The sequence below is a fragment of the Neofelis nebulosa genome, chromosome 2 (genome assembly GCF_028018385.1).
Source record: "Neofelis nebulosa isolate mNeoNeb1 chromosome 2, mNeoNeb1.pri, whole genome shotgun sequence".
NCBI classification, from domain to species: Eukaryota; Metazoa; Chordata; class Mammalia; order Carnivora; family Felidae; genus Neofelis; species Neofelis nebulosa.
Genome location: NC_080783.1, coordinates 150,054,974 through 150,079,372, shown reverse-complemented (window position 1 = coordinate 150,079,372; position 24,399 = coordinate 150,054,974). Strand labels below are relative to the sequence as shown.

At 44.1% G+C, this 24,399-nt stretch overlaps 2 protein-coding genes across 4 annotated transcripts in view; one reads left to right on the top strand and one right to left on the bottom strand.

The window, feature by feature from the left end:
- LOC131504451 (homeotic protein ultrabithorax-like) overlaps positions 1-16,939 on the bottom strand; it is a 78,641-nt gene extending 61,702 nt beyond the window's left edge. For 2 of the 3 annotated variants that reach the window (XM_058716759.1, XM_058716760.1), the window contains exons 1-3: positions 15,024-16,939; positions 14,734-14,892; positions 13,228-14,221 (exon numbers count right to left, since the gene is read on the bottom strand). In XM_058716759.1, the coding sequence (XP_058572742.1) occupies positions 14,145-14,221; positions 14,734-14,892; positions 15,024-15,288 (501 nt within the window). In that variant the 5' untranslated portion in view covers positions 15,289-16,939 and the 3' untranslated portion in view covers positions 13,228-14,144. Of the gene's footprint in view, positions 1-13,227; positions 14,222-14,733; positions 14,893-15,023 lie in introns of those variants that run through there. The other variant, XR_009258000.1, reaches the window with a different exon arrangement.
- Positions 16,940-17,385: 446 nt separating this feature from the next.
- Positions 17,386-20,359, top strand: CCN1 (cellular communication network factor 1). The gene is made up of 5 exons (XM_058716748.1): positions 17,386-17,713; positions 18,014-18,227; positions 18,577-18,933; positions 19,069-19,280; positions 19,398-20,359. Exons 1-5 carry the CDS (start codon positions 17,651-17,653, stop codon positions 19,698-19,700), a joined length of 1,149 nt encoding a protein of 382 aa, XP_058572731.1. The 5' UTR covers positions 17,386-17,650; the 3' UTR covers positions 19,701-20,359.
- Positions 20,360-24,399: the final 4,040 nt, after the last annotated feature.

Sequence of the window (24,399 nt, the reverse complement as noted above, 5' to 3'; positions counted from 1 at the left end):
CAGTGCCCTTATAAGAAGAGATGAGAGATGAATACCTTCCTGCTCTCTTTGCTGGGAGGATACAGTGAAGACAGTTATCTGCAAACCAGGAATGGTGCTCTCACCAGACACTGGGTCTCTTGGGACCTTCATCTTGGAACTCCTAGCCTCCAGAACTGTGATTAATAAATGTTTGTTGTTTTTTTTTTTTTTAATTTTTTTTTTTTCAACGTTTTTTATTTTTATTTTTGGGACAGAGAGAGACAGAGCATGAACGGGGGAGGGGCAGAGAGAGAGGGAGACACAGAATCGGAAACAGGCTCCAGGCTCCGAGCCATCAGCCCAGAGCCTGACGCGGGGCTCGAACTCACGGACCGGACCGCGAGATCGTGACCTGGCTGAAGTCGGACGCTTAACCGACTGCGCCACCCAGGCGCCCCAATAAATGTTTGTTTTTAAGCTACCCTGTCTGTGATATTCTGTTACAGCACCCTGAACTAAGACACAGATGTAATCAAGTTAAAATGAGATTATACTGGATTAGGGTGGACCCTAATGCAATGACTGGTACCTTTGTAAGAAGAGGAAATTTGGACACAGACATAGGGGAGAAACCTTCTCCCACACACTGGGGAGAAGCCATGTGAAGATGAAAGTAGAGGTTGGGGTTATGCATCTAAAGCTGAGGAACAGTGAGGATTGCAGCCAACCACCAAAAGCTAGAAGAGGCAAGGAAGAGTCTTTGGAAGGAGCATGGCACTGCTGACCCCTTGGTTTTGGACTTCAAGCCTACAGAACTGTGAGAGAATAAATTTATATTGTTTTAAGTCATCTAGTTTATGATACTCTGTTACAGCAGCCCTAGGGAACCCATAAAGTTTCTTCAGCAAAATTCCAGTTGCAGAACTTCCATTTTGTGCTAAAATGGAGAAACAATGGCCATATTTACTTCACTACCTGCAACAAATAATAAAACTAGACAAAATGTATGATGAAACAACATTTTGTAGACATAGGACATCAACCAGTACAGTCTAGTGATTGTTTAGAGTGGGAAAATAAGAGATGAGACCTACAATCAACCCAGCTAACTGCCTAAAAAGAATACCCAGACTGGCAGGGGAACCCAGTCAGAGTCCAGCAGTCTCCCTGAGTTGATCAGGCAGAGGTAGGTGTGTAGGGAAGCCAAAGTGTCTAGAGAATATAGTGCAGAGCACTGGACAGGGAAGAGCTGCACAGAGAAAGCCTCAGAGATCTGAAAAGCACAGCCTTGGTGTCATCAACCAAGTACTGAAAGGTGCATTCAGGTGAGGAAACTATTCCAAGGCTGGGGAAAGAACTGCCTAAAAGGAGTGGAAGGAACAATTCTTGGAACAAACATAGAACTGGGAATAGTTTTCTGTTTTTACCAGCTAGAGTGAAAAACTTCTTGTCAGGGGACATCAGTTGAAGTACACAGAAAGGGTTAGCTTCAGTGGTGGAGACAAATTCAGCCTAGCCTAAATGCAGCTCTCATCCCTAACAAAGCTTAAAAATAAGACTTGAAAGGATCCAATTGTTTCCAAGTAATCTATGGTCTAGAACAAAATCTAAGAATATTTTTAGGAATATAAATATATTTAGCATCCAAGAAGATAAAATTCACAATGCCTAACATCCAATCAAAAATTGTCAGGCTTTCAAATAAGCAGGAAAATAGGATCTATGTTGAAGAGAAAAATAATTCAGTAGAAACAGACCCAGGAATGACACATAATGATAGAATTCATAGAGAAGAACATTAAAAGAGTTATAACTACATCCCATATATTCAACAAGGTCAGGTCACAAAAAGGTTAACTATGCCATGTAGCTACGTGGAAGATATTTTAAAAGACCCAAATCAAGCTTCTAGAATTGAAAACAGAATGTCTCAGATGAAAAACACAATAAATGTAAAAATAATACAAAAATGTGATTAACAGCAGATTATATGTCTTTCAGGAAACATTAATAAACTTGACATATAGCATTAAAAATATCTAGAATGAAACACACAGAGGAATAAAAGACTAAAATAAAATAGACTTCCACTGAGTTGGTAAAAAATTCACGTGACGTAATATGGAGTCTCCTAAATGCAGAGGGGGAGTGTGGTGACACCAAAAAAATATTTGAGGAAATAATGGCTGAAAAATTTTTCCAAATTTAATGAAAATTATAAATGCACATATCCAAGAAACCCAAGCACAAGAAACATAAGAAAACTACACAAGGCACCTTACAAATTGCTTGAAACTAGTGATAAACAGAAAATTCGTAAAAGCAGCCACAGCGATGATACATTACATAGAGAAGAATAAAGATAAGAATGTCAGAAGACTTCTCATCAGAAACAACACAAGCCACAGCAGTGAGATATCTTTTAATGAAAGAAAAGACTGCCAACATAGAAGTCCAATATCCAGTACAAATAACTTTCAAACATGAAGGTAAAATACACAAATGAGTACATGAAACAACTGGTAAAAACTGAGTAAGGTCAGTAGTCTAGTTAACAGTACTGTATTCATGTCAATTTCCTGGTTTTATTGTACTCCAGCTGCCACCATTGGAGAAAGCTCAGTAAAAAGTTCATGGGACTCACTCTAGTACTATTTTTGCAACTTCCTGGAGTCGACATTATTTCAAAATAAAAAAGCTAAGAAAATGAAAATTCAACAACTTCTTTTTTAGATACACAAAAGCTGAGAGACTTGATCACCAGCACACCTGCACAAGAAACATTAAAAGAAGTGCTTCAGGGAGAACTGCTGCAATGTCATAAGGTACTTATGCTGTATGCGAAACAGTATCAAATCACTTGAAGGTAGACTGTGATAAATTTAAAACATATACTGTGATCCAAAAAGCAACCACTGAAATAAAACAGAAAGTTATAGCCCATAAGCCAATGAAAGGAGTAAAGTAGAATTATCTAAAAAATTTAGTCTGAAAAAGGAAGAAAAAGTTGAAAATAAAAACAAAGAATAGATGGGACACGTAGAGAAGAGCAAGATGACAGATTAATCCCAACTGTATTAATAATCACATTAAGTGTGAATGGTCTAAACACCTCAATTAAAAGACAGAGACTTCAGGGGCACCTGGTGGCACAGTCAGTTAAGTGTCTGACTTCGGCTCAGGTCATGATCTCATAGTTCATGGGTTGGAGCCCTGCGTTGGGCTCTGTGCTGACAGCTCTGAGCCTGGAGCCTGCTTCAGATTCTGTGTCTCCCTCTCTCTCTGCCCCTCCCCTGCTAGTGCGCTCTCGCTCTCTCTCTCTCTCTCAAAAATGAAATAAACATTAAAAAAAAATAATAAGAGATAGATACCTGCTACATTGGATAAACAAGCAAAACAAGAAACCCACTTTAAATGTAAAGACACACATGGATTAAAGTAAGAGATGAAAAAATATAGCATGCTAACAACTAATGAAAAGAAGGCTGGAGTTGGGAGTAGATTTCAGAGCAAAGAATATTATTAGGGATAAAGAGAATGTATTAGTGTTCTCCAGAGAGACCAAACCAAGAGGAGATATACATATAAATAGGTACAGATAGAAGATGTAATAATTGTAATATACATTACATAAATATGTATAAAAAAGAAGTGTATATAAAATATATAATAAAGTATATTATAAGAAATTGGCTCATAGGAGTATGGAGGCTGACAAGTCCCAAGATCTGCAGTTGGCAAGCTGGAGCCCCAGGAGAGCTGATGGTGGAGTTCTGCTCCTAAGGCCAGCAGGCTCAAGAGCCAGGGAGAACAGATGTTTCAGTTCAAGTCCAAAGACAGGAAAAAAAAAAAAAAAGATATTCCCAGCTTAAAGGCACTCAGGTAGGAGGAATTTCTTCTTACTCAGCCTTTGGTCCTATTTAGACCTTCAAGGGATTGGATGAACCCCACGCACACTGGGGAGAACAATCTGCTTTACTCAGTCTACCAATTCAAATGTTACTCATATCCAAAAACACCTTCACAGACACCCAGAATAATGTTTGACCAAATATCTGGGAACTCCATGGCTTAATCAAGTTGATACATAAAATTAACTATCACAGAAGGTCATTTCATAATTAGAGAGGGGTCAATTTATCAAGAGCATTTAGCAATCCTTAATGTTTATGCACCTAATAACAGATGTGTAAAATACATCAAACAAAAACTGACAGAAAATCCATAACTGCAGTTGGTGATTTCAATACTCTTCTTTTAATTACCCAAAGAGTAGGTAGACAAAAATCAGTGTGAATATAGAACACTTGCACATCACTATCACACCACATAACCTAATTGACATTTATGGAACACTCTGTCCACAGCAGCATAGGTATTCTTTTCAAGACAGACTATATTCTGGGCCAAAAACTAGTCTCAAAATATTTAAGAACATTCAAGTCATACATAGTTTATTTTCTGACTACAATTAAACTAAACTCAAAATAAGTAACAGAATATTACTTGAAAAATATCCAAATAGTTGGGTAACACTTTTAAATAACCCAGAAGTCAAAAAGAAATCAAAAAGGAAATTAGAAAGTCCTTTGAACTGAATGAAAATAACAGCACAACATATCAAAATTTGTGGGATGCAGCTGAAGCGGGATTAGAGAGAAATCTAGAGTGCTAAACGCTTACAATAGAAAGAAAAAAAAAATCTTTAGATCAGTGACCTCAGCCTCCACATTAAGAAACTTGACAAATAAGAGAAAACTAAAGCCAAAGAAAACAGAAGAAAGGAAATAATGCCAGATGGCAAGTCACAAACAATAGTGGAATCAAATTAAACAGTTTTCTAAAATGTCACCAAATGTAATAGAATCCTGGAGTACAGTCCTCTTACCCAATATGCCCTCCCTTCTTGTCCACTCCCATTGTGGTCAACTGCCTAGGAAAAAGGCTTCAAAGAACTGGGCTTATGTTTCAAACTATGTAACAGAAATCTTTAGATTCACCATGCACCATTTCAGCCAAGGCCAAGAATTAATTTACATATCCACTTGTTATCATTAGAACACCAGAAGACACAAGTTTATGCAAAAGGCTATAAACACCTGGACAGCTTACCAACCAAAAGCGGAAAGGTATTCAAGACAAAAATATCCAACCCTTTGTTAAGGAGAGAGTGTTAGAGGACTCCCAAGGCTTATGCTGATACTATATCATAAGCATAGTCAATTAAGTTCAAGCAGAGAAAAATATAGTTTGTTCTTCCAAGTTTGCAGAGGAAGCACTGGAAATTCCAAGAGCAACACCGTCCAGTGCAATAAGAAAACCTCATCCCTAGTATGGGTCCATGTTCATACAGAGATCCAGAAGAGATTGTGCCCATTGTACCTTCAAGAAAAGACTTATTACATAGTATTTACACACACATTATTTAGGCATGCCCTCACGGCTCTAGCCTGTATTGTCCTCAAAGTCAAGAACCACGCTTTTCTATCCCCAAAACCTACCACAGTGCAATCAATCATTAATGATTTAATAAATGTCCATTTATTTATTTATTTATTTGCTTATTTATTTATTTAGAGCACAAGCAGGGGAGAGGGAGAGAATCCAAGCAGGCTCCACGCTCAACACAGAGCCCGACTTGGGGCTGGATTCCACGACCCTGGGATCATGATCCGAGCTGAAATCAAGAGTCAGAGGCTCAACCGACTGAGCCACCCAACTGCCCCAATAAATGTCCTTTAAAAGGCAAGCACAAACAAAAAAGTTATAACCCAGTGTGATAGCCTAGAGACTTAGAAAACAAAACAAGGCTTCAGATCCAAGTTGAAACCAAAGAACAGAGGCTTATTATCTCTTTTCTGAGTCCAATTAGATTTTAAAAACATTTAAAAAATGGATTTGTTTCCAGCCTTCAGTGAGAGTTTGGGTGGGACTGGGTTTTATCTGACCCAGTCTGCCCATCCTTTTCCCACAGTGCTCTGGAAGAAAGCAGAGAGCGATGACTCACCAGTTGGCACAATTCTTAGTTCCTATGTACTGACACCAAATTGTGTTCCAAAAGAGAGGCGTTTACAAAGGATTAAAACCTGGATGCCCGGGCCCTGGAATGTAGTTCACGTTATAAGCTTTCCAGCGTGGTGCTAAATTAACTGCACTTGGTTCCAGATGGTTAATGACTCATAAGTGGAGAGGTGACTTCAAGTGGAAATTGTCTCAATTCTCATTTATGCCACTTCAGAAGTCTTCCCTGAGTTTGCCCCCATTCCCATCCTCATCCCTACCTCCCTCTGTGGCCCGCGCTTTCAGGGTTGAAGCCCTTGCAAACAAACAGCCCAGCTGTGAAAGTAGGTCCTTTCTGGTCACCTTTCCTGGACTGAGAGTAAAGCATTTCTCTATTCAAAATAGCAGAAAGATGACCTAGAAGGTGGTGAAAGCCCAGAGGAAAGAAAGGTGAATGAAATCCAGATTAATTGTGGTAACAGGAAAAGAAAATGAATCCATGGGAATGTCATAATTCACTATGATTTTCTCATTTCAACTCTCCCATCCTTACCTTCCCCAACACAGGAGAACGCGAATGTGTGTGCGCAAATATGCCTCAGTGTATTGGCCCAGGACCTTCTTCATATAGTCATCTAGCTTCCTTCTGAGTTTCCACTCTCTTTGTATTTGTTCTTTCTGTTACCTTTTATTGTTACCATCTTGCCTTTATGGAGCCTGTATTGCACTGTATTGCAGCCTTTGCCATGGCACTTCCCTTCTGTCTTTAAAAAAATTTTTTTATGTTTCTTTTTAAGAGAGCAAGACAGAGCATGAGCCCACGAGGGGCAGAGAGAGAGACACACACAGAACACGAAGCAGGCTCCAGGCTCTGAGCTGTCAGCACAGAGCTTTTAGCGGGGCTCAAACTCCCAAACCACAAGATCATGACCTGAGCTGAAGTCAGACACTTAACCCACTGAACCATGCAGGTGACCTCCCTCTGTCTCTCAAAGACAGAATCCCTAAATCATACTTCCGTCATTATTTCTCATTAAACTCCACACACATCCTTTGGAACTTGTCATCTGTCCCCAGATAGGAGAAATCACATACCTCTAAATCATTCTACACAGTGCTAAGCAGGGAAGCAAATATAAGGAAGGTTAATGTCACCACGCTTGCTCTCTGATTTTAATGATGTGGTGTTAATGTCGACAAGATGGTAATGATCTCGTTCACTTTAGTCTGTACCTCCTTTTAGAAGCTAGACTCACCAGTGGCTCAAAGACTTCAACATCAATAAACATGAAAGTGCTAAGAGAAAGGGAAAGGCTGGCTCTATGAAGGGGAGGTAGTAATAATATAAGAAAACAGAGAAGGAGCAAACACTCATACAGGGAATGGAAATTCAGGGAGTCAGGACAGTGCAGCAGAAATGTAGAAACAGTACAGGTTTTGGAGTCACACAGGACTGGGTCAGAATGCTTGTTTGGTCACATTCTAACTGATCTTGGGCAAGTTACTTAACTTCTCTGAACGCCCACTTACTAAGCTTAGAACGATGTTAAAATGTTCACCTTAGAGGATTTTCTTGAACCTTAAATGAGATAACCTTTAAGGCATTTGGCTCCTGTCAGGTGTCAGTTCCCTTCCCTCCCCTCTCAGAAAAAAAGATCCATAGTGATAAGAATATCCAACAGCACCCAAAGGGTTGCTCTTGTTTGTAATCAATGCATTTTAAGAGGCTCATCTTCAGGTTCCCACTTTTAGGTGTTCACTAATGTCTCACGAAGATGTGCATGTTTTCTGCAATTGCCAGCTTGACAGGGAATGTGGATGTTAGTGCCTGTGCATAACTGTGCCTGATCCCTCCCAGCCATCAAAATTTACAGACTGAACAAGTCCTCACATCTTTAAAGGGTGGGACTCTAAATTAGACATCCCTTGTTTGTACCCCCAAAGGAGTTTGGTTGCACTGTACCTAGAGCATCAATCACTGTATTGTACTACTTTTTTTAATGTTTATGATTTTTGAGAGAGAGAGAGAGAGAGAGAGAGAGAGAGAGAATGAGCAAGGGAAAGGCACAGAGAGAGAGGGAGACAGAATCTTAAGCAGGTTCCAGGCTCTGAGCTGTCAGCACACAGACTGATGCAGGGCTCGAACTCACAGACTGTGAGATCATGACCTGAGCTGAAGTCAGACGTTTAACCCACTGAGCCATCCAGAGGCCCCAATCAATGTATTGTATTATTTGCATAAACATCCACATCTCTCCCAGGCTGTGAGAGCCATGATGACAAAGTCTAGATATTCTTCTTCTTTGTATCGCCACCTAGCACAAACTCTGGCATGCATACCGTATTTATAGGATTGACCTGAACTATCAATCTTCTGGATCTGCAGTGTTTCGGTATATATTCTACCCCTTCTAATTCCCCAGTGGCCTTTCCCAGAGTCTCAGAAATTCAAGCACTGAACACATATTATCTTTGTCCATTAAGAACTGACTGTTTAGGTGATCAAAGGTACAAACACCCAGTTATAAAATAAATAAATCCTGGATATATCATGTACAGCATGGTAACTATAGTTAATACTACCGTGTTGTATATTTCAAAGTTGCTAAGAGAGATCTTACAAGCTCACCTCACAAGAAAGAAAACTGTAACTACATGTGTTGGTGGGTGTTACCTATACATATATGTTGTGGTGATCATTTCCCAATATATACAAATATTGAATCTTTATGTTGTACACTTGAAACTAATATAAAGCCATACGTCAATTGTATCTCAATTTTAAAAGAATGAAAAAAAAAAGAAACTACCAAAAAGACTGTTTAAAAACAGTGGGGTTTTTTGTTGTTTTGTCTTGTTTTTGTTTTTTGAGAGCTAAAGCCTACTCAAAGGAAAGGGGGTTCAAGATTTTTTGTTAAAGGCCTAGGACTAGCCTCAAATTGCTCTTTGCTTTTTACTTATTGTCATAATATTGGGCACCCTGCCCCACCCTCACATCCAAGGCTGAGAGACACTTTGTGCAAGTCTCAGAGATACAGGGTGTTCACAGTGGGTGCCTGGAGGGCTCTGTGCTTAGTAACTGTTGGAGGGTGACCAATGGTTGTGAGCGGGAGCAGGTCTGTCTGCCTCCAGTAACAAAACTGATGGTGATGACTAAGTTACAGTAGAAATCTCTCTCAATCTCTGAGTTCCTCCTTTGTCCTGACACATCTCTTTTTCTTCAGAGGAAATAGGAGCAAGCTTAGGCAAGGGGCTCTGTGTGGAGGGAACCCTCTTTTATTGTTTAACTCATTCATCACCAGACTCTCATGAAGAAACTGGGGCCCACAATTACTGAAAACCAAATAAACCCAAGACACACTTAGAAATACATTTAAAGGGGCGCCTGGGTGGCTCAGTCGGTTGAGCGACTGACTTCGGCTCAGGTCATGATCTCACAGTTTGTGAGTTTGAGCCCCATGTCGGGCTCTGTGCTGACAGCTCAGAGCCTGGAGCCTGTTTCAGATTCTGTCTCCCTCTCTCTGCCCCTCCCCCACTCATGCTCTGTCTCTCTCTGTCTCAGAAATAAACATTAAAAAAAAAAAAAAAGAAAAGAAATACATTTAAGTAACAACCACAGTCAGTTGTTAATGGGAAGTCAAGAAGTTGAGGGCAAGTTTCTACACTTTTAGGTGGGTTTCACAGAAGGCAAACCCCATGTTCTCCCTCAAAAGAAAAGCCTTTAGAAACAGACACTCTGCTCTCCCTCGATAGCTCTGTGCCCTTGCACCAGTTACTGACTCTAGCTAAGCCTCAGTTTTCTCATCATTTAAACGGACCTAAGATGGAATACTATAGCCAACAAGGTTATAAACATTAGATAAAATCACTAACTCAGCTATATGTATCAATTCCCTAGTCTTTGGCAGGTAAAACCCAGACCCCATAGGTATAACTATCCCCATGGCTTCTGTATGCTGAGGCCAAGTGTCTGCTGGCATTACTCCTCAGGCATGGTGTTTTGTATCTGGCTGGTCCCTGGACCACTTGAGTGCACGATTCCTGAGCTGGGGCAATCCCATTATTTTTTATAGGAGAGGAAACCAAGGCAAAAAGCCCCTCAGCTCACTATTGCCTGTAGGCAAATTTGCAATTCCATGATAGGCAAAGCCTGGGCGCTTTCTTAAATGGTCACTGGGGCTCCAGTGCAAGCCAGAAAACTGGGCTGCATGGGTTTTTTTAAATCACTTCATCTATATACCACTTATCAAATGTTTTTACAGCTTGAGTTCATCTAGTTCAAAGAATGCAGAATATTCTCTAGAGAATAAGACTAGCTCATTCTATGCTAATTGTAGTAAAAGTGAAGGTAATGATGGGGCTTAGCAGTAAAAGTAATTGGAATTTATTAGGCACTTACTATGTGCCAAGCATCCTGCTGAGCATTAAACATGTCTTACGTCTTATTTCACATAATCAGCCCCACAGCCAGAATGCTCCTTTTCATTTAATCTTCGGACCTGCAAAAAGTTGGCAAGAATAAATTGCTTCAATTTCTCTGTAGGATCTATCTGTGTGCTCAAGTACTGTGCCCAAATCAAACCTTTTCTAAATTCTGAATGTGGTATGTGTGGTTTTAAGTGGGTAATTAGGAGACAGGTTATCTCTGGAAATAAAACACAAGAGGAGAAGGTTAATTCTTAATCACCTAAATCTGGAGCCATTTGATAGTGATTTATAATACATATCATATTGCTCAATCATGTTTAGAAGATGGGTTGCAGGGTGGAGTGGGAGAGGTGCCTTCTAGTCCGTTCCAACAAAATGTTTCTGTGTTACCACAAAATAAGTTCTGTAAGGTAAGGGGGTTAGAAATGCCTGGCTTCCTGTGGACAGACGCCAGGTGGAAGAAATAAACAGATATAGTTCCCATTGGATACAGATGCCCTAAAAAAAAAAAAAAGTGTTTCCTATTATGCTGCCAAGGCAATGCCAGCGGCTTACAACATAAATTCAGGGGGAGAAGAAAGGGAGACCCAATAGTGTTTGGGAGTAAAGTAGAAAATAAGAAAAAGACACATTCCAATTTTGTTGATAAAGTGTAAACTCCTACAACTGAGTTAAGTGGCAGCCCTTATTTTTTAAGTAAATGAAAGTCCAGTCAATCTAACAATTAATGGAGCCCAGGGTGCTATTATTTGATGTTTTTTTTGTTTTTTTTTTTTGTTTTTTTTTCAACGGTTTTTATTTATTTTTGGGACAGAGAGAGACAGAGCATGAACGGGGGAGGGGCATAGAGAGAGGGAGACACAGAATCGGAAACAGGCTCCAGGCTCCGAGCCATCAGCCCAGAGCCTGACGCGGGGCTCGAACTCACAGACCGCGAGATCTTGACCTGGCTGAAGTCGGACGCTTAACCGACTGCGCCACCCAGGCGCCCCAATTTGATGTTTTTTTTGAATGGCTGGGGGTAACAGAATGCTGGAGCAGGAAAGGCCCTAGGGTCATTCATCCTAAAGACCACAACTGGCAGGGCCCAGACATTGCCTTCCTTGATTTGCCTAGGATTAACTTAGATGGAGTTTTAACTTAGATTAACTGTTTTAATTAATTGCCAACATGTAAAAAATTAAAGGACTTTACAGAAAAATCCAGATCCCTGGTACCCTTTAAAAAATGAGAAAATGGGCAAACACTGGACCTACATTTTCACCTATCAATTTCTCAGCACCCCCATGGTTGGTCCCCACTATCACCATGGTTCCTCGATGCTGAGGCCAAGTATCAGCTACCACAAATCCCCGAAACATCATTTTTTACCTGGCTGATCCCTGTGAGCCCTTTAGTGCACACACCCTGAGCTAGGGCAACCCCATTATGTTATAGATGATGAAACCAAGGCAAAGCCTCACATGGCTCCTGACTGCCAGAGTCCCAGTGTTATAACAAGTAAGGCCATTTGTAGAAGGTCCCAGCAGACCTGCTGCCAGTTCCCCAAAGGAATCCTGTAGTCCAGACACACTAGGTGTACCATCGTCATGCGTGGTCAAGACCCTGTTCCGTCTCAAATGTCCTTCAGATTCTTTCTCATCTTGTGCTCGCTTCGGCAGCACATATACAGATTCTTGCTCATCCTTTCAGACTCCAAGTATTTCCACCCTCACTCCCCACCCAGAGACGTGTCCACACAGTACTTTGTACCTACTTCAGCAACAGGCTGCAGAATCCTCCAGGGGAACATCAATGTTAAAGTGTTCTTTTTGATGTCACTAATTCCTACCACAGTGCCATGACACATCATGAGCTCTGAATAAATCCAGGGTTCAATGGGAATAAACAATTTGTCCTCAGATATATAGATAAATATACTCATGATGTATAATGCAAAAAACAGGTTCATAGCATATTCAGCCCATAAGGAACACTCAGACTGATGAACAATCAAGTAAGTGACCTTGAAAACTTTATGTCTGTGACAAATGCAATTTCTACTAGCTAAAGCCTTGTTCCAGACGTTGAGATTCCTTGATCAATGTGGCTTGTGAGATATCAGAAGAACCCCAAAGGTCCTAGATGTCTTTCCCTAGCCTGCCAAGGTGCTTAAAAGCATACTACATGAACGTATGTGCAGTAAGCTTCTCCTGTTAAAATGCAACACCCCTTCCCCTCTTCTCCTCAGAGGTTACCATAGCTTCAGTTAATTTATCAACTATTTTTCTATTCGATGCATTTATCCTGGAATATCTGGGTAAGTTGTGATAGAGTTAAATAAAGGTAAAGTTCTAGGAAAGGGGACAGGCCTGAATGCCTGAAGGAAGTGATGGGGAACAGGCAGTATGCACAATGTTTAAGTACAAGGCTTGTTGGAACCCAGACGCCTGGGTCCAATTCTGCTACCTTCCAGGTGAGTGTCTTGGTGAGTCACTTACCTTCTGTGCCTCCATTTCTTTAGAGAGAAAATGGTGTTAACAAGAAGATCTGCTTCAATGGGGCACTGGTGAATTAAATGAGTCAACATACAGGAGTCATTCAAAACGGTGCCTTAGAGTGGTACTGTTTGCTTCTGTCATTATTAGGAGAGAATGGCAAGAGATTTAGCTCTGAAAGGGGTTGCTCCCGTTCTACCACCTACTGGTCTCCTTTCCCAGTTTATACTGATCTACAGTATACAGGTCTACAAAGGATGGACAGCTTACCGAAGGCTGCAGGCTAGTGGACGGCAGAGCCAGGACTTCCCCTCCAGGGATCCGCCCCCACCCCACCCCCAACCCTCCGCCTAGGAATTTACTGACGAGGAAGAGAGGAAGGGGCTGTGGAAGACCCAAAGAAACCGAGAGGCGAGCTCTAGCTACTCTCCTTTCTAGAGATAATAGGACCCAGGCCTTTGGGACTTCTCTCCAGAGTCGATTCCACGTCTCTGCTCTCGGGTGGGCTCGAAGCCTGAGCAAACGCCACCCTCTGACACACACGCCCACACCCCCGCGCCTGGGCGTACCCTCTAAATCTGGCACAACGCAGCAACTCGCTGCCCCGCTGGGAGGAAGAGTCAACAGTGGGGTGGACGGGAAAAGTGACATAATCCGGCCGCGGCGCCCTCTGCGCCAGCCTCCCACGCAGCGCGGGCTGGGCCTCGGCCCTCGCCGGGTTGCGGGCTGGGGCTGGGCCTGGGCCGCGTCGGTCTCCCGCGCGCGCTCGATCCCGCGCCCGCCGCGCCTGAGGCCCGGCGGCCGGAGGCCCAGGCACTCAGCAGCAGCGCGGCGGCCGCGCCGTCGCCGGACCCGCTCCCAGTGCCGCCGCCGCCGCCCCCCGGAGCTGGATGACGGAGTCCTGAAAGACTTTCACCAAATATGGGCCGGGGCTGGAAACGTCCTGCGGCGGCGCGCGCCGGAAACCTCGAGTCCTGCCCTCCGCGGCGACTCAGGGCGCGCGGGCCGGGCAGCCGGCAGGGGGCGGTGGGCATCGAGCGGCCTGGTGCGCGGACCGCCCCAGCCCGGGTCCCCCAGCCGCGTGGACCCTGCACCCGGTCTCCGCAGCGGTCCCCCGGGGCAGCCGAGGCCCTCCCCGCGCGCCAGCCGTCCAGTTCCCGCGGTCAGCCGGATTACCTGTGGCGCTCCCTGCCATCACTCTCCAGGGTGGGGGTGGGGGAACGCGGCGGGGTGGAAGGGATGGCCCGGCGGCGCCACCTTAAAGCCGGCCTTTCGTCGTCACCACAAATTGTTCTGTTCATTCAAGTGGCTGTAACAGGTGTAAGTTGTGAGCCTGGGTGTGCGGGCGAGAGCACCTGACTACGAGGGCACACGCACGCACATGCACACGGCTATTAGAAGCACTCCTAACCGTCCAAGGCTGTGGTTCTCAGGACCACCAGCCGCAGCATCACCTGCGTACTTGTTAGAAATGTAGCTAATAAGAAATTCTGGGGTAGGGCCCAGCAATCAGTTTTTTAATCAGTCCACCAGGTGATTCTGAGACACGCCAAAGTTTGAGAACCACTGGTCTAGGGCTAGGAAACTGGACTCGTCAGTTTTAGGGTGATTCTTATTCTCAGTTGCCGCCAGGCAGTGAGCCCTTCTTTTGGTGACCTAAAATTCCCTGGCAGCAGCGAGTGAGAGATGTCCCCATCACTCAGCTCAAACCTGGGAGCTGCTGAAGACAACAAGCAGCTCCTTCTCTGTGCCTTGCAGCACAAGGAAACAAGGCGGCCCGTTATTCCATCATGGGGCGCGCATGCAGGGAGGGAGTGAGGAAAAAGAGCAAAAGAAACATGCAGAATTAGCATCCGAAGACACTTACCCATAAACATTTGCACATTTTCCTCTAATCTGTCAACGTGAACTGATCTGCAGCCCTGAGCGAAGAAGGCGAGAAGGCGACGGGACGTCTGGGGTTTCTGGACCGTCCTGAAGCCGGACGTGAGGAGCTGCTGTTCCTCTGGTCCGATGCCGTCGTTTACTAGCAGGCGCACCAGGACGCAGTATATGGAAAGGCTGTGCACATAGGTTGCTCCAGTCTCTCCCTCTCCCCCACCTCCTGGCCCGGTTTGCTCCAGCTCCCCCCACCCCCACCCCCCCACCCCAACATACTCGCAGCTTTAAATGGGTGGCTGATGGTAAGGTTCTCTAAGTTTCTCCTCCAGGGCAAACTCATCCTCCAAGATTCCCCAGCTGAAGCAGCCCAGACACAAACCCACACACCCTTGTTAGAAAACTTTAATCTGATTTTTAAAGGAATCTCTGGAATGGCCTGTGTTTCAAAGCTGTGCGGCAGACTGAATCTCTTTGCATATCTCCCGTCCCCCTCAATAAAGGAGCAAGCAAGGTATATACACTGGCCAGTTGGATCATCCATTGTAATTTTATTTTAAATCATGATAGACAGATTGCGTGAAAAACAAGGAATTCCAAAGAATTTCCTGCTCTGGGAACAGAAGTTAAGTCTATATTTAACAACATTTGAAGCTGTCAAGAATGCTTTGTGGTTGGATAACAGAGGCAGAAAAATGTTAAAAACGCAGGCTACTGCTATACCCAAATATGGAAATATTGTTACGTCTGGTGTCTGATTCACCATCTGGAAATACTTACAACCATGAAGTCAAATAGAAAAGACTCCACAACAGAAGCCAGGAACACTCCTCTCCATTCTCTCCCCACGACGTCCTCCCACCCTGTACTGCGCCTACTCACCCCCATCCCCAGTCACTTCATTAAGAGGGAAACGATAATGAAGTTTTAACGCAGGAAAAAAACGTTTTCTAAGTAATAATGGATGGACTGTCTTGAGTACCAAGTAGGGCCCAGATTTTCCTCTTTATTTGCATAACACCTGACAAGTCCTGAAAAGTAAGCCATGCACCCCAAACCCTCCAACAAAGCCTTAGAGATCCTACTCCCACAAGCCAAAGCCTCTTAGACTTATGAAAGGGCACTTTTGAATGAATGAAACTTAACTCTTTCCTGCCACAGTTCTCTTTATTGGATAATGTTTTCATTGCAATAGCTTCTCATTGTACTTATCAGAGTAATTCACAGAAAAGTTGGCACTGAGGGACTTCTTAAGCAAGACTGCTAACTTGTGAAGAACAGCCCTAACACATTAGAAAGGACGAAAAGTTCTAGAGCACATATAAAAGACTGGCATAATTACTTTGTGTTTTTATTAAAATTGCACAAGAATATAGTTTTTGAAACTTTGAGGGAGAATTTATCAGTAACACTAATGATACTGATAATGTTAAAGCAAACAGCGTGGGGGTCTTCTACAGCATGTGTTGCAGGTAAAACAGGATCTTAAATTCTGCTAACAGTTTTATTACAGAACAGTATATCCGAAAATCTCATATTCCTCGGTACTTGGCTAGAAAAGCATTGCAATCCATTTGAAATGGGAGGCTTCTAAGTGGTCCCAAGGAAAAGTGTTAAAAACCCCACAAAACTTTTAGCTTTAGACCCATTGGGCCCAATGGTGCTGGAATCTGGTTTGGCATTGCAGTATATACAGGTGATGATCTCAGGACAAATTAGTGCAAGGTGGTCCCCTCTGCTTTTGGCTGGCGGCTTAGTTAGCAACGCCTCCCGACCGGGGAGGGAGGCTGGAAGGGCTTACCCTGTCTCCCGCATCCGTGAGGAAGTAGAAGTCAGCCTCCCGGAGAACTCCCTGCGTTTGTTTCCTCTCGGACTTCCAACCCAGGCAGTGGGCTGGAACTAAAGTGGGAACCTCCAAAAACAAACAAGTATGACATACCAAAAAAGGGAGGGGGGGCGGAAGGGGGAAGACCTCTGCCTGGGAATCTGCCAGACGGTGGGGGAAGCTGATTTTTCCCCCCTCTCATTCATAAATGCCACTGCGGGTATTAATTTGCAATACACTTAACTTGGCTAATAAACACCATACCAAAGCTGGGACTTGATTCGAGCATGCCTCTATGAAATCCACAAATAGACTCCTGGCTCACAGACACACTCCCCCTCCCCGTTCGCCTCTCCATAGATAACTTGACTCTCACCTTCTTTGTAAACAAGCAAACAGCTCGCTGCCTTCCCGGGTGAGGGCTTCCAAGGCTGCCCGGTCAACTCGGCATCACCAAACAAAACCACTTTTGTTCCTCCCTCCCAGGTCCTCCCACCCTCCCAGTCCAGGCAAAGTTTTGAACTCGCCCCCCCTTGCCCCTTCCACCACCATCACCACCATCACGCCAGAAAGAGCCCTCCCAATCGAAGTCATTATTTAAAGTGGAAAAAACGGTAGATTGTTTTCTAGACGGGTCCAGGACAAAAAAAAAAAAAAAAAAAAAAAAAAAAAAGGTGCAACGGAGCCAGGGGAGGCGCTTGGCAGCAGCCCGCGCCAACCAGCATTCCTGAGATGTTTGAGAATTCTGGAACGCGCAGACAGAGCCGACGTCACTGCAACACGCGGCGCCGCGGCCGGCCCGTATAAAAGGCGGGCTCTGGACGCTTGGGCAGACCGCGAGCGAGAGCGCCCCCGAGCAGCACCCGCGCCCTTCGCGCCTCCTCGGGAAGGACCCCAAGAGAAGGACGCTTGCAGCCCGCTCGCTGCCCCAGCCCTCGCCCTCCTGCCACCGGGCCCGCCACCCCGCCGCACGGACCGGAGCCTGTCCCGTCTCCCGGATCCACGCACCAGACCTCGACTGCTGCGCACCCGTGTATCGGCGTCTTTGCTTCCGCGCTCGTCCGGACTCCTGCGCGCCACAATGAGCTCCCGCACCGCCAGGACGCTCGCCTTCGCCGTCACCCTTCTCCACTTGGCCAGGCTGGTGAGTTCTTTTGCCTCCGCTTCCCCATCCGCTCTTCCAGGCCCTTCCCCTTTCCCCAGATTGCTCCCCGCAGAGAAAACTAAACTAAAAAGTTCGGGGGCGTTTCGGGTTAGCTCTTTCTTCAAGCCCCCCTGGAGACGCGTCGGGGGGCCTGCTGGCAGCCGCAGCCGCCAAGGGTGGCCGGGTTGGACGGGATCAGAGACCCCCTGCGGACAGGGTCGGAGGAACCCTCCCTTCTCTGGGCTCGTCTGCTAACCGCGCCGAGTCTCACGCGTGCCTTGTCCCCCCACCCCCCTCCAGGCGCTCTCCACCTGCCCTGCCGCCTGCCACTGCCCCCAGGAGGCGCCCAAGTGCGCCCCGGGAGTCGGGCTGGTCCGGGACGGCTGCGGCTGCTGTAAGGTCTGCGCCAAGCAGCTCAACGAGGACTGCAGCAAAATGCAGCCCTGCGACCACACCAAGGGGCTGGAATGCAATTTCGGCGCCAGTTCCACCGCTCCGAAGGGGATCTGCAGAGGTAAGATGCTTGTGGTTTGGCCCCTTTAAAAAAATAATAGTCCCCGTAGTCCAGAAGTTTAGTAATTTTGAGACCATGTATGGTGATGCTTTGTTGTTGGTAGCTTGGCAGAAAGGCACATGATTTCAGCAGTCTGGAATGCAATTCAGTGTGTCTGGGCCCAACGAAAAGCGCATACGGAAAAGTGATTCCTGACTAACTTATTGTTCTGGTCTGGAGTCCCCGAGGAATTGTAGGGAACTTTACCATAAATTGAATTTAACAGCAGAAAATATGTATGAGTTTCAGGCCATGGTTGGGAATCTTAACTTTATCCTCTTTTCCCTTTCTCTTTCGGTGCTCTTTGCAGCTCAATCAGAGGGCAGACCCTGTGAATATAACTCCAGAATCTACCAGAATGGGGAAAGTTTCCAGCCCAACTGTAAACATCAGTGCACATGTATCGACGGCGCTGTGGGCTGCATTCCTCTGTGTCCCCAAGAACTCTCTCTCCCCAACTTGGGCTGTCCCAACCCCCGGCTAGTCAAAGTTACCGGGCAGTGCTGTGAGGAGTGGGTCTGTGATGAGGATGGTGCCAAGGACCCCGCGGACGACCGGGATGGCCTCCTGGGCAAGGGGCTGGCATTTGATGCCTCGGAGGTGGAGTTAACCAGGAACAATGAATTAATTGCGGTTGGAAAAGGCGGCTCCCTGAAGCGGCTCCCAGGTAAGTTGAGACTCAGCCTGAAAGACCTTGTACTGAAATACATTCATTCCTAGTTTGAAGCTTTGTAGAAGCGACTCCTTGAGTCTGTTGGTGTCATTATGCCTCTGAGAAATTTTCCCTCTTGTTTGTCTCTAGCGTTTGGAATGGAACCTCGAATCCTATACAACCCTTCTTTACACGGCCAGAAATGTATCGTTCAAACAACTTCATGGTCCCAGTGCTCCAAGACCTGTGGAACTGGTATCTCCACACGAGTTACCAATGACAACCTTGAATGCCGCCTGGTGAAGGAAACCCGGATTTGTGAAGTGCGGCCTTGTGGACAGCAGATGTACAGCAGCCTGAAAGTAAGTTCCGGTGGTGCTTGTTGGAGACTGTTGCCTGGCAGCTGGGCGAGATGTGAACCTCTCTTCCAAGACAGAGAAACACTGTTCCTAACTCTCCTTCTTTCCTCTTTCTTACAGAAGGGCAAGAAATGCAGCAAGACCAAGAAATCCCCCGAACCAGTCAGGTTTACTTATGCTGGATGTTCGAGTGTGAAGAAATACCGGCCCAAGTATTGCGGCTCATGCGTGGACGGCCGCTGCTGCACGCCCCAGCAGACCAGGACTGTGAAGATGCGCTTCCGTTGCGAAGATGGGGAGACGTTTTCCAAGAACGTCATGATGATCCAGTCCTGCAAGTGCAACTACAACTGTCCGCATGCCAACGAGGCGGTGTTTCCCTTCTACAGGCTGTTCAATGACATTCACAAATTTAGGGACTAAATGCCACCTGGGTTTCCAGCGCGAGGGTGAACAAACGAGGGGGGAGAAGAGTGCCAGAATCACAGAGATATGGGTGGGGGCGGTGGGGGTGAGGGACTCATTGTAGAAGGGATGCATTGCTCATTCTTGAGTAGTATTAAGGTATTTTGAAACTGCCAGGTGTGCTGGTGCAGATGGACGGACACTAATGCAGCCACGATGGGAGAATACTTCGCTTCATAATATTGGAGCCCACGTTACTGCTTCATTTTGGAGCTTGTGCTGTTGATGACGTTCTGTTTTCTGTTTGTAAATTATTTGGTAAGCATATTTTTCTCTAGGCTTTTTTTCCTTTTGGTTCTACAATTGTTAAAAAAAAAAAAAAAGATTAGTTGATCAGTTAAAGCCTTCATCTTTTGAAAGAAGTAAATGGGAGGGGGTGCCATCCCTTCCTGAAGGGGACACTCTGTGAGTGACCGTGAGAGGCAGCTATCTGCACTCTAAACTGCAAACAGAAATCAGGTGTTTTAAGACTGAATGTTTTTATTTATCGAAATGTAGCTTTTGGGGAGGGAAGGGAAATGTAATACTGGAATAATTTGTAAATGATTTTAATTTTATATTCAGTGAAAAGAATTTATTTATGGAATTAATCATTTAATAAAGAAATATTTACCTAATATCTGAGTGTGTGGTATTCGATATTTTCAGAGACTATCCAAAGTCATTGGCAAAAGCTTAGCGTATTATGCATTCTTTCAATTATTCAACCAGGACTACTTGGGTGCCTACTTTGTGCCAGGAACTGTTTTAGGAGCTTGGGATAAGAGCAGGGAACTAACCTACAAAAAGAAGACAATGACTGCTTTTATCTTCAGTTGAGAAAAATCTCTGCATGTAAAGTAATCTGTTTTTAAAACATGTTGAACACTTAGGCATCCTAGGAAGCACAAGGAATCTGAAGCTAAATTTGTGATTTAAATAGTAATGCTTTATGGGGCGCCTGGGTGGCTCAGTTGGATAAGCATCCGACTTGGGCTCAGGTCATGATCTCATGGTTCCTGGGTTTGAGCCCCGCGTTGGGCTCTGTGCTGGCAGCTCAGAGCCTGGATCCTGCTTCTGATTCTGTGTATCCCTCTCTGTCTCTCTGTCCCTCTCCCGCTCATACTCTGTCTCTCTCTCTCAAAAATAAATAAACATTAAAAAAATTAAAAAAAAATAATGCTTTATTTTCATAAGAATTCAAAGCCTAAGGGTCTCCATCACTCCATCATTGCAAGGTGGGTATAGTAGGGTCATTTATCATTTTAATTACTAGGCTATTATGCTTGTCACCTTGGAAGAAGAGAGGAACTTGAATGAAACAGTCCATAACCCAGGCTGCCCATATCTAAATTCATGGGCAAGATTAAGTCTGGTTGGATAATGTGTTATAGAAGGTCACTTGTTTATAACTTTATATTTTCCCAATATTGTTCTGAAAGCATAGGAGAACTACCGAAAGATCCACCCTTAGCTGGGAGCAGAAAAAAAGTCTTGGAGTCTATAGGAGTCAGTTTGTTTTCACTGAATGAGCTTGAAGCAATGACTTGTGTTAATCCTAATAAGCCAGTGATTAGGTAAACATGCTGTTAAATGCAAAGGAATGCAAGGAATTTCAAGTACTTTTCCAATAGCGTGAGGACCGAGCTACCCCATCCCCCCTTTCCTTTTTATAATATACGTTATGCTGCTGGAGGAGGGAGCAGTTAGATAGAGTTGGCTATCCAGAAGGTCAAAGGCTAGATGCAGAGCATTCCTAAAAGAAAAGGACCTCAATCTTAGGTCTAGGAGAGGTTGAGAAGGCTGCGTCAATGTTTGTGAAAAATGCTGGTAGCCTGTTTTAGAAGAATCTACCTCTTTAGAAAGCACTGACAATAAACCTTTTATAGAAAAGTTTTTCTTTCATCGACGCTCTTGGCTTCTGTTCAAATCCATAGTGAAATATTTCAGTCTGCACTTGGTTAAGAAAGTACTTGAATTTTTAGGTATCGAGAAAGTGCTTTAAAAGAGAAGGGGGACAGCTCTTGGGATCCTGTAAAAAGTGATTTTTCAAAACAGTTTAATATCAATGCCTTAATGAAGACCTACAGGAAAGCACTGCCTAAGAATCTATTTAAAAGCCTTACTGAAATGCATAAAGGTTCATAGAAATGTGACGGTAAAATGTATGGGCAAAGGCTCTTCTGATTTTAGCAATGTCTTGCCTGAAATATTACAACTTGTGCCTACCCAGTTGTCTGTTTCTTGCCCGAGGCATTGAAATTTTAAGGTATTTGGGAACTTAAACACCACCTGTGCCTTCTCCGATGCAGTTAAACTTAACAGTGCAATGTAACACGCGAAACAATAAAAGTGTGAGGTTTTTGTGGTGCAATCTTGTTGAGCAGACATCCAAATTCACGGGAAAGATTTTCACATTCCCAGGCACCAATCCTGAGGTCTTTTCCTCCAACACTAAAGCCCAGCAAATTGCTTCTTACATAGAGATCAAGGAGTAATATTTTATAGATCTTTAAGAGCGTAGGGATGTAATAGGTATACAAATAAGCTCAAATGCGAAACAAAACCAGACATGGGAAAATACTGGATCTCTGGGTCGTTAACCTTATTGTAGTAAATACAATAAGAGTGATGCATAAAGTGGTAATTAGTGCTCAATTAGTGAAGACAAATAGGTACAGATTATGTCCATTTTATTTGGCTATAAAAAAAGTAAAGAAATTCAAAGTAGGTGAGAATAAAATTATGCAAATTAGAACATGGAACCTTTATCTAGGTGCATTGTGGAGCTCTGCCTACTTCAAGTATTGAGAAAACAAAATCCAACACCAGGCATTTGCACATATGAAATAGAAGTTACATATATAAACATGCATCATAATATACATGTGCCCCTCCACATACAGTAAAGATTTGTGTTCTTCTTACTTTCCAATCCAAAAGACCCTGGTGGTCTTGAGCTGTTTTTTTTTTTTTTTTTTTTTTTCTTTTTTAATAGAGATGTAAGAACTGAGAGTCATAGGGTGACCTCAGAATCTTAGGAATTCAGTGAATTTTAAGAAATAGTCTATGGGACATTTTGCACCGTAAGTGGTCTCACTGTGATGATTTTCACTTAAACACATGTGTTATCCACTCCACAAAGAGATGCCACAGAGTCAAAATTAGCAAAGTATATTTTAGAGTGATTTTTCCAGTAGAGAGACTAGATTTGCTTCGTACACCGTCTTTTCTCCTGCCCTCTGGATCCTATTTGTAAGTCAGTGGAGCCACAGCAAGGGTCCAGTAGGACCACAGGACACAACAAAGCTGTGTTCTGAGCAGGGTGGCAGGTGATGCAGGGGAAAGAATCCCAGACTGGAACTGGGAGTCTTAGCACCAGCTCTGCCATTAATTAACTAGGTGATTCTGGGCAAGTGTCTGGATGGATCTCTCCTGTTTTAAAATGGAACCATAGCTTCCAGCTCTTTTTTTTCCACCATAAATATTCTTTTTCATATGCTCTCTTTGGTGCACTGACTTCCGTACCTTAAAAACTTCATCTCCCCAAGCAACTGAATGTATGAAGTGAAAGCTACTTGGGTCTTTCTGTAGGCAAATGCACAATGTACTCATCTCCAGGAAGCCTTTGAAAACCGTAATGTTATTTGACCCTTCTTCCTCTCTGAAGTACTCATGGTTATAGGATGTGGCAATCCCTGGATCTCAGCCTATAGGTCCATGCTTTCATCTTCCTGCATAGCCCGATATCTGGGCCTCATTAAATCCCTGCCCTAAATAACTCATTCTTCAAAACAAGGCGCATTGTGAAGCATGACAATGATGTATGTGTCCTATGGATAGAACGAATTCATTTGTAACTTAACTTTATTGGTGGTGGGCAACACTTATCCACCTAATCTTATAAAGTGCAATTCAATTAAGCAAGTACCCAGATGCATTTGTTAGTGCTTTACGACGCTCAGATATTCTGCTCACATATTTGGAATCCGCCCCTTTCACATGCCCAGTGCAAACATCCAAAGCTAAGCCATCATCATCTCTTCCCTGAATTACTTAAATGACTTCACTTGTGACATACTGTATTCCCTAAAGGTGGCTGGAGTAATATCTTCCACCCCACATAATTAATCTTTGTCGCTTCTGCAATGTGACCTTACTGCATAGATGGGGTTTATTCTACCCTCTTGAATCTGGTTGGGCTCTTTGCTTTAACCAATGAATATCCAGGAAGCAATGCACTGTGGTGCTAGTTCCAACTGTGGCGATGACTAGAATCTCTTACTTCATTTCTCTTAGAAATGAGCTTCCATGTAAGAAGCACAATGATCCTGAGACCAGCAGGCTGTGAGAAGCCCATACCACACTGACAGGCCCTAGAGGATAAGAAGACATGAGGAGAAAGAGAAAGGTCAGGGAGAATCTTCATGGGCATCACAGGTGCACAAAGAAACCACCTTGGAAGTAGATCGCCCAGCTCCAGTTGCTGATGTCTTATGAATCAGAGATAAAATAGCCGTTTGAGTCCTTCCCAGATTTCCTGACCCATAAAATAGTGAGCAGACTAACTGGTTATTTTAAGGCCCTAAGTTTTGGGTGTTGTTTGTTGGATAGCATACATAACCCAAACATCATTGGTTTCCTGCAAAGATTCATTTTCCTTATGGGAACCAGAGTG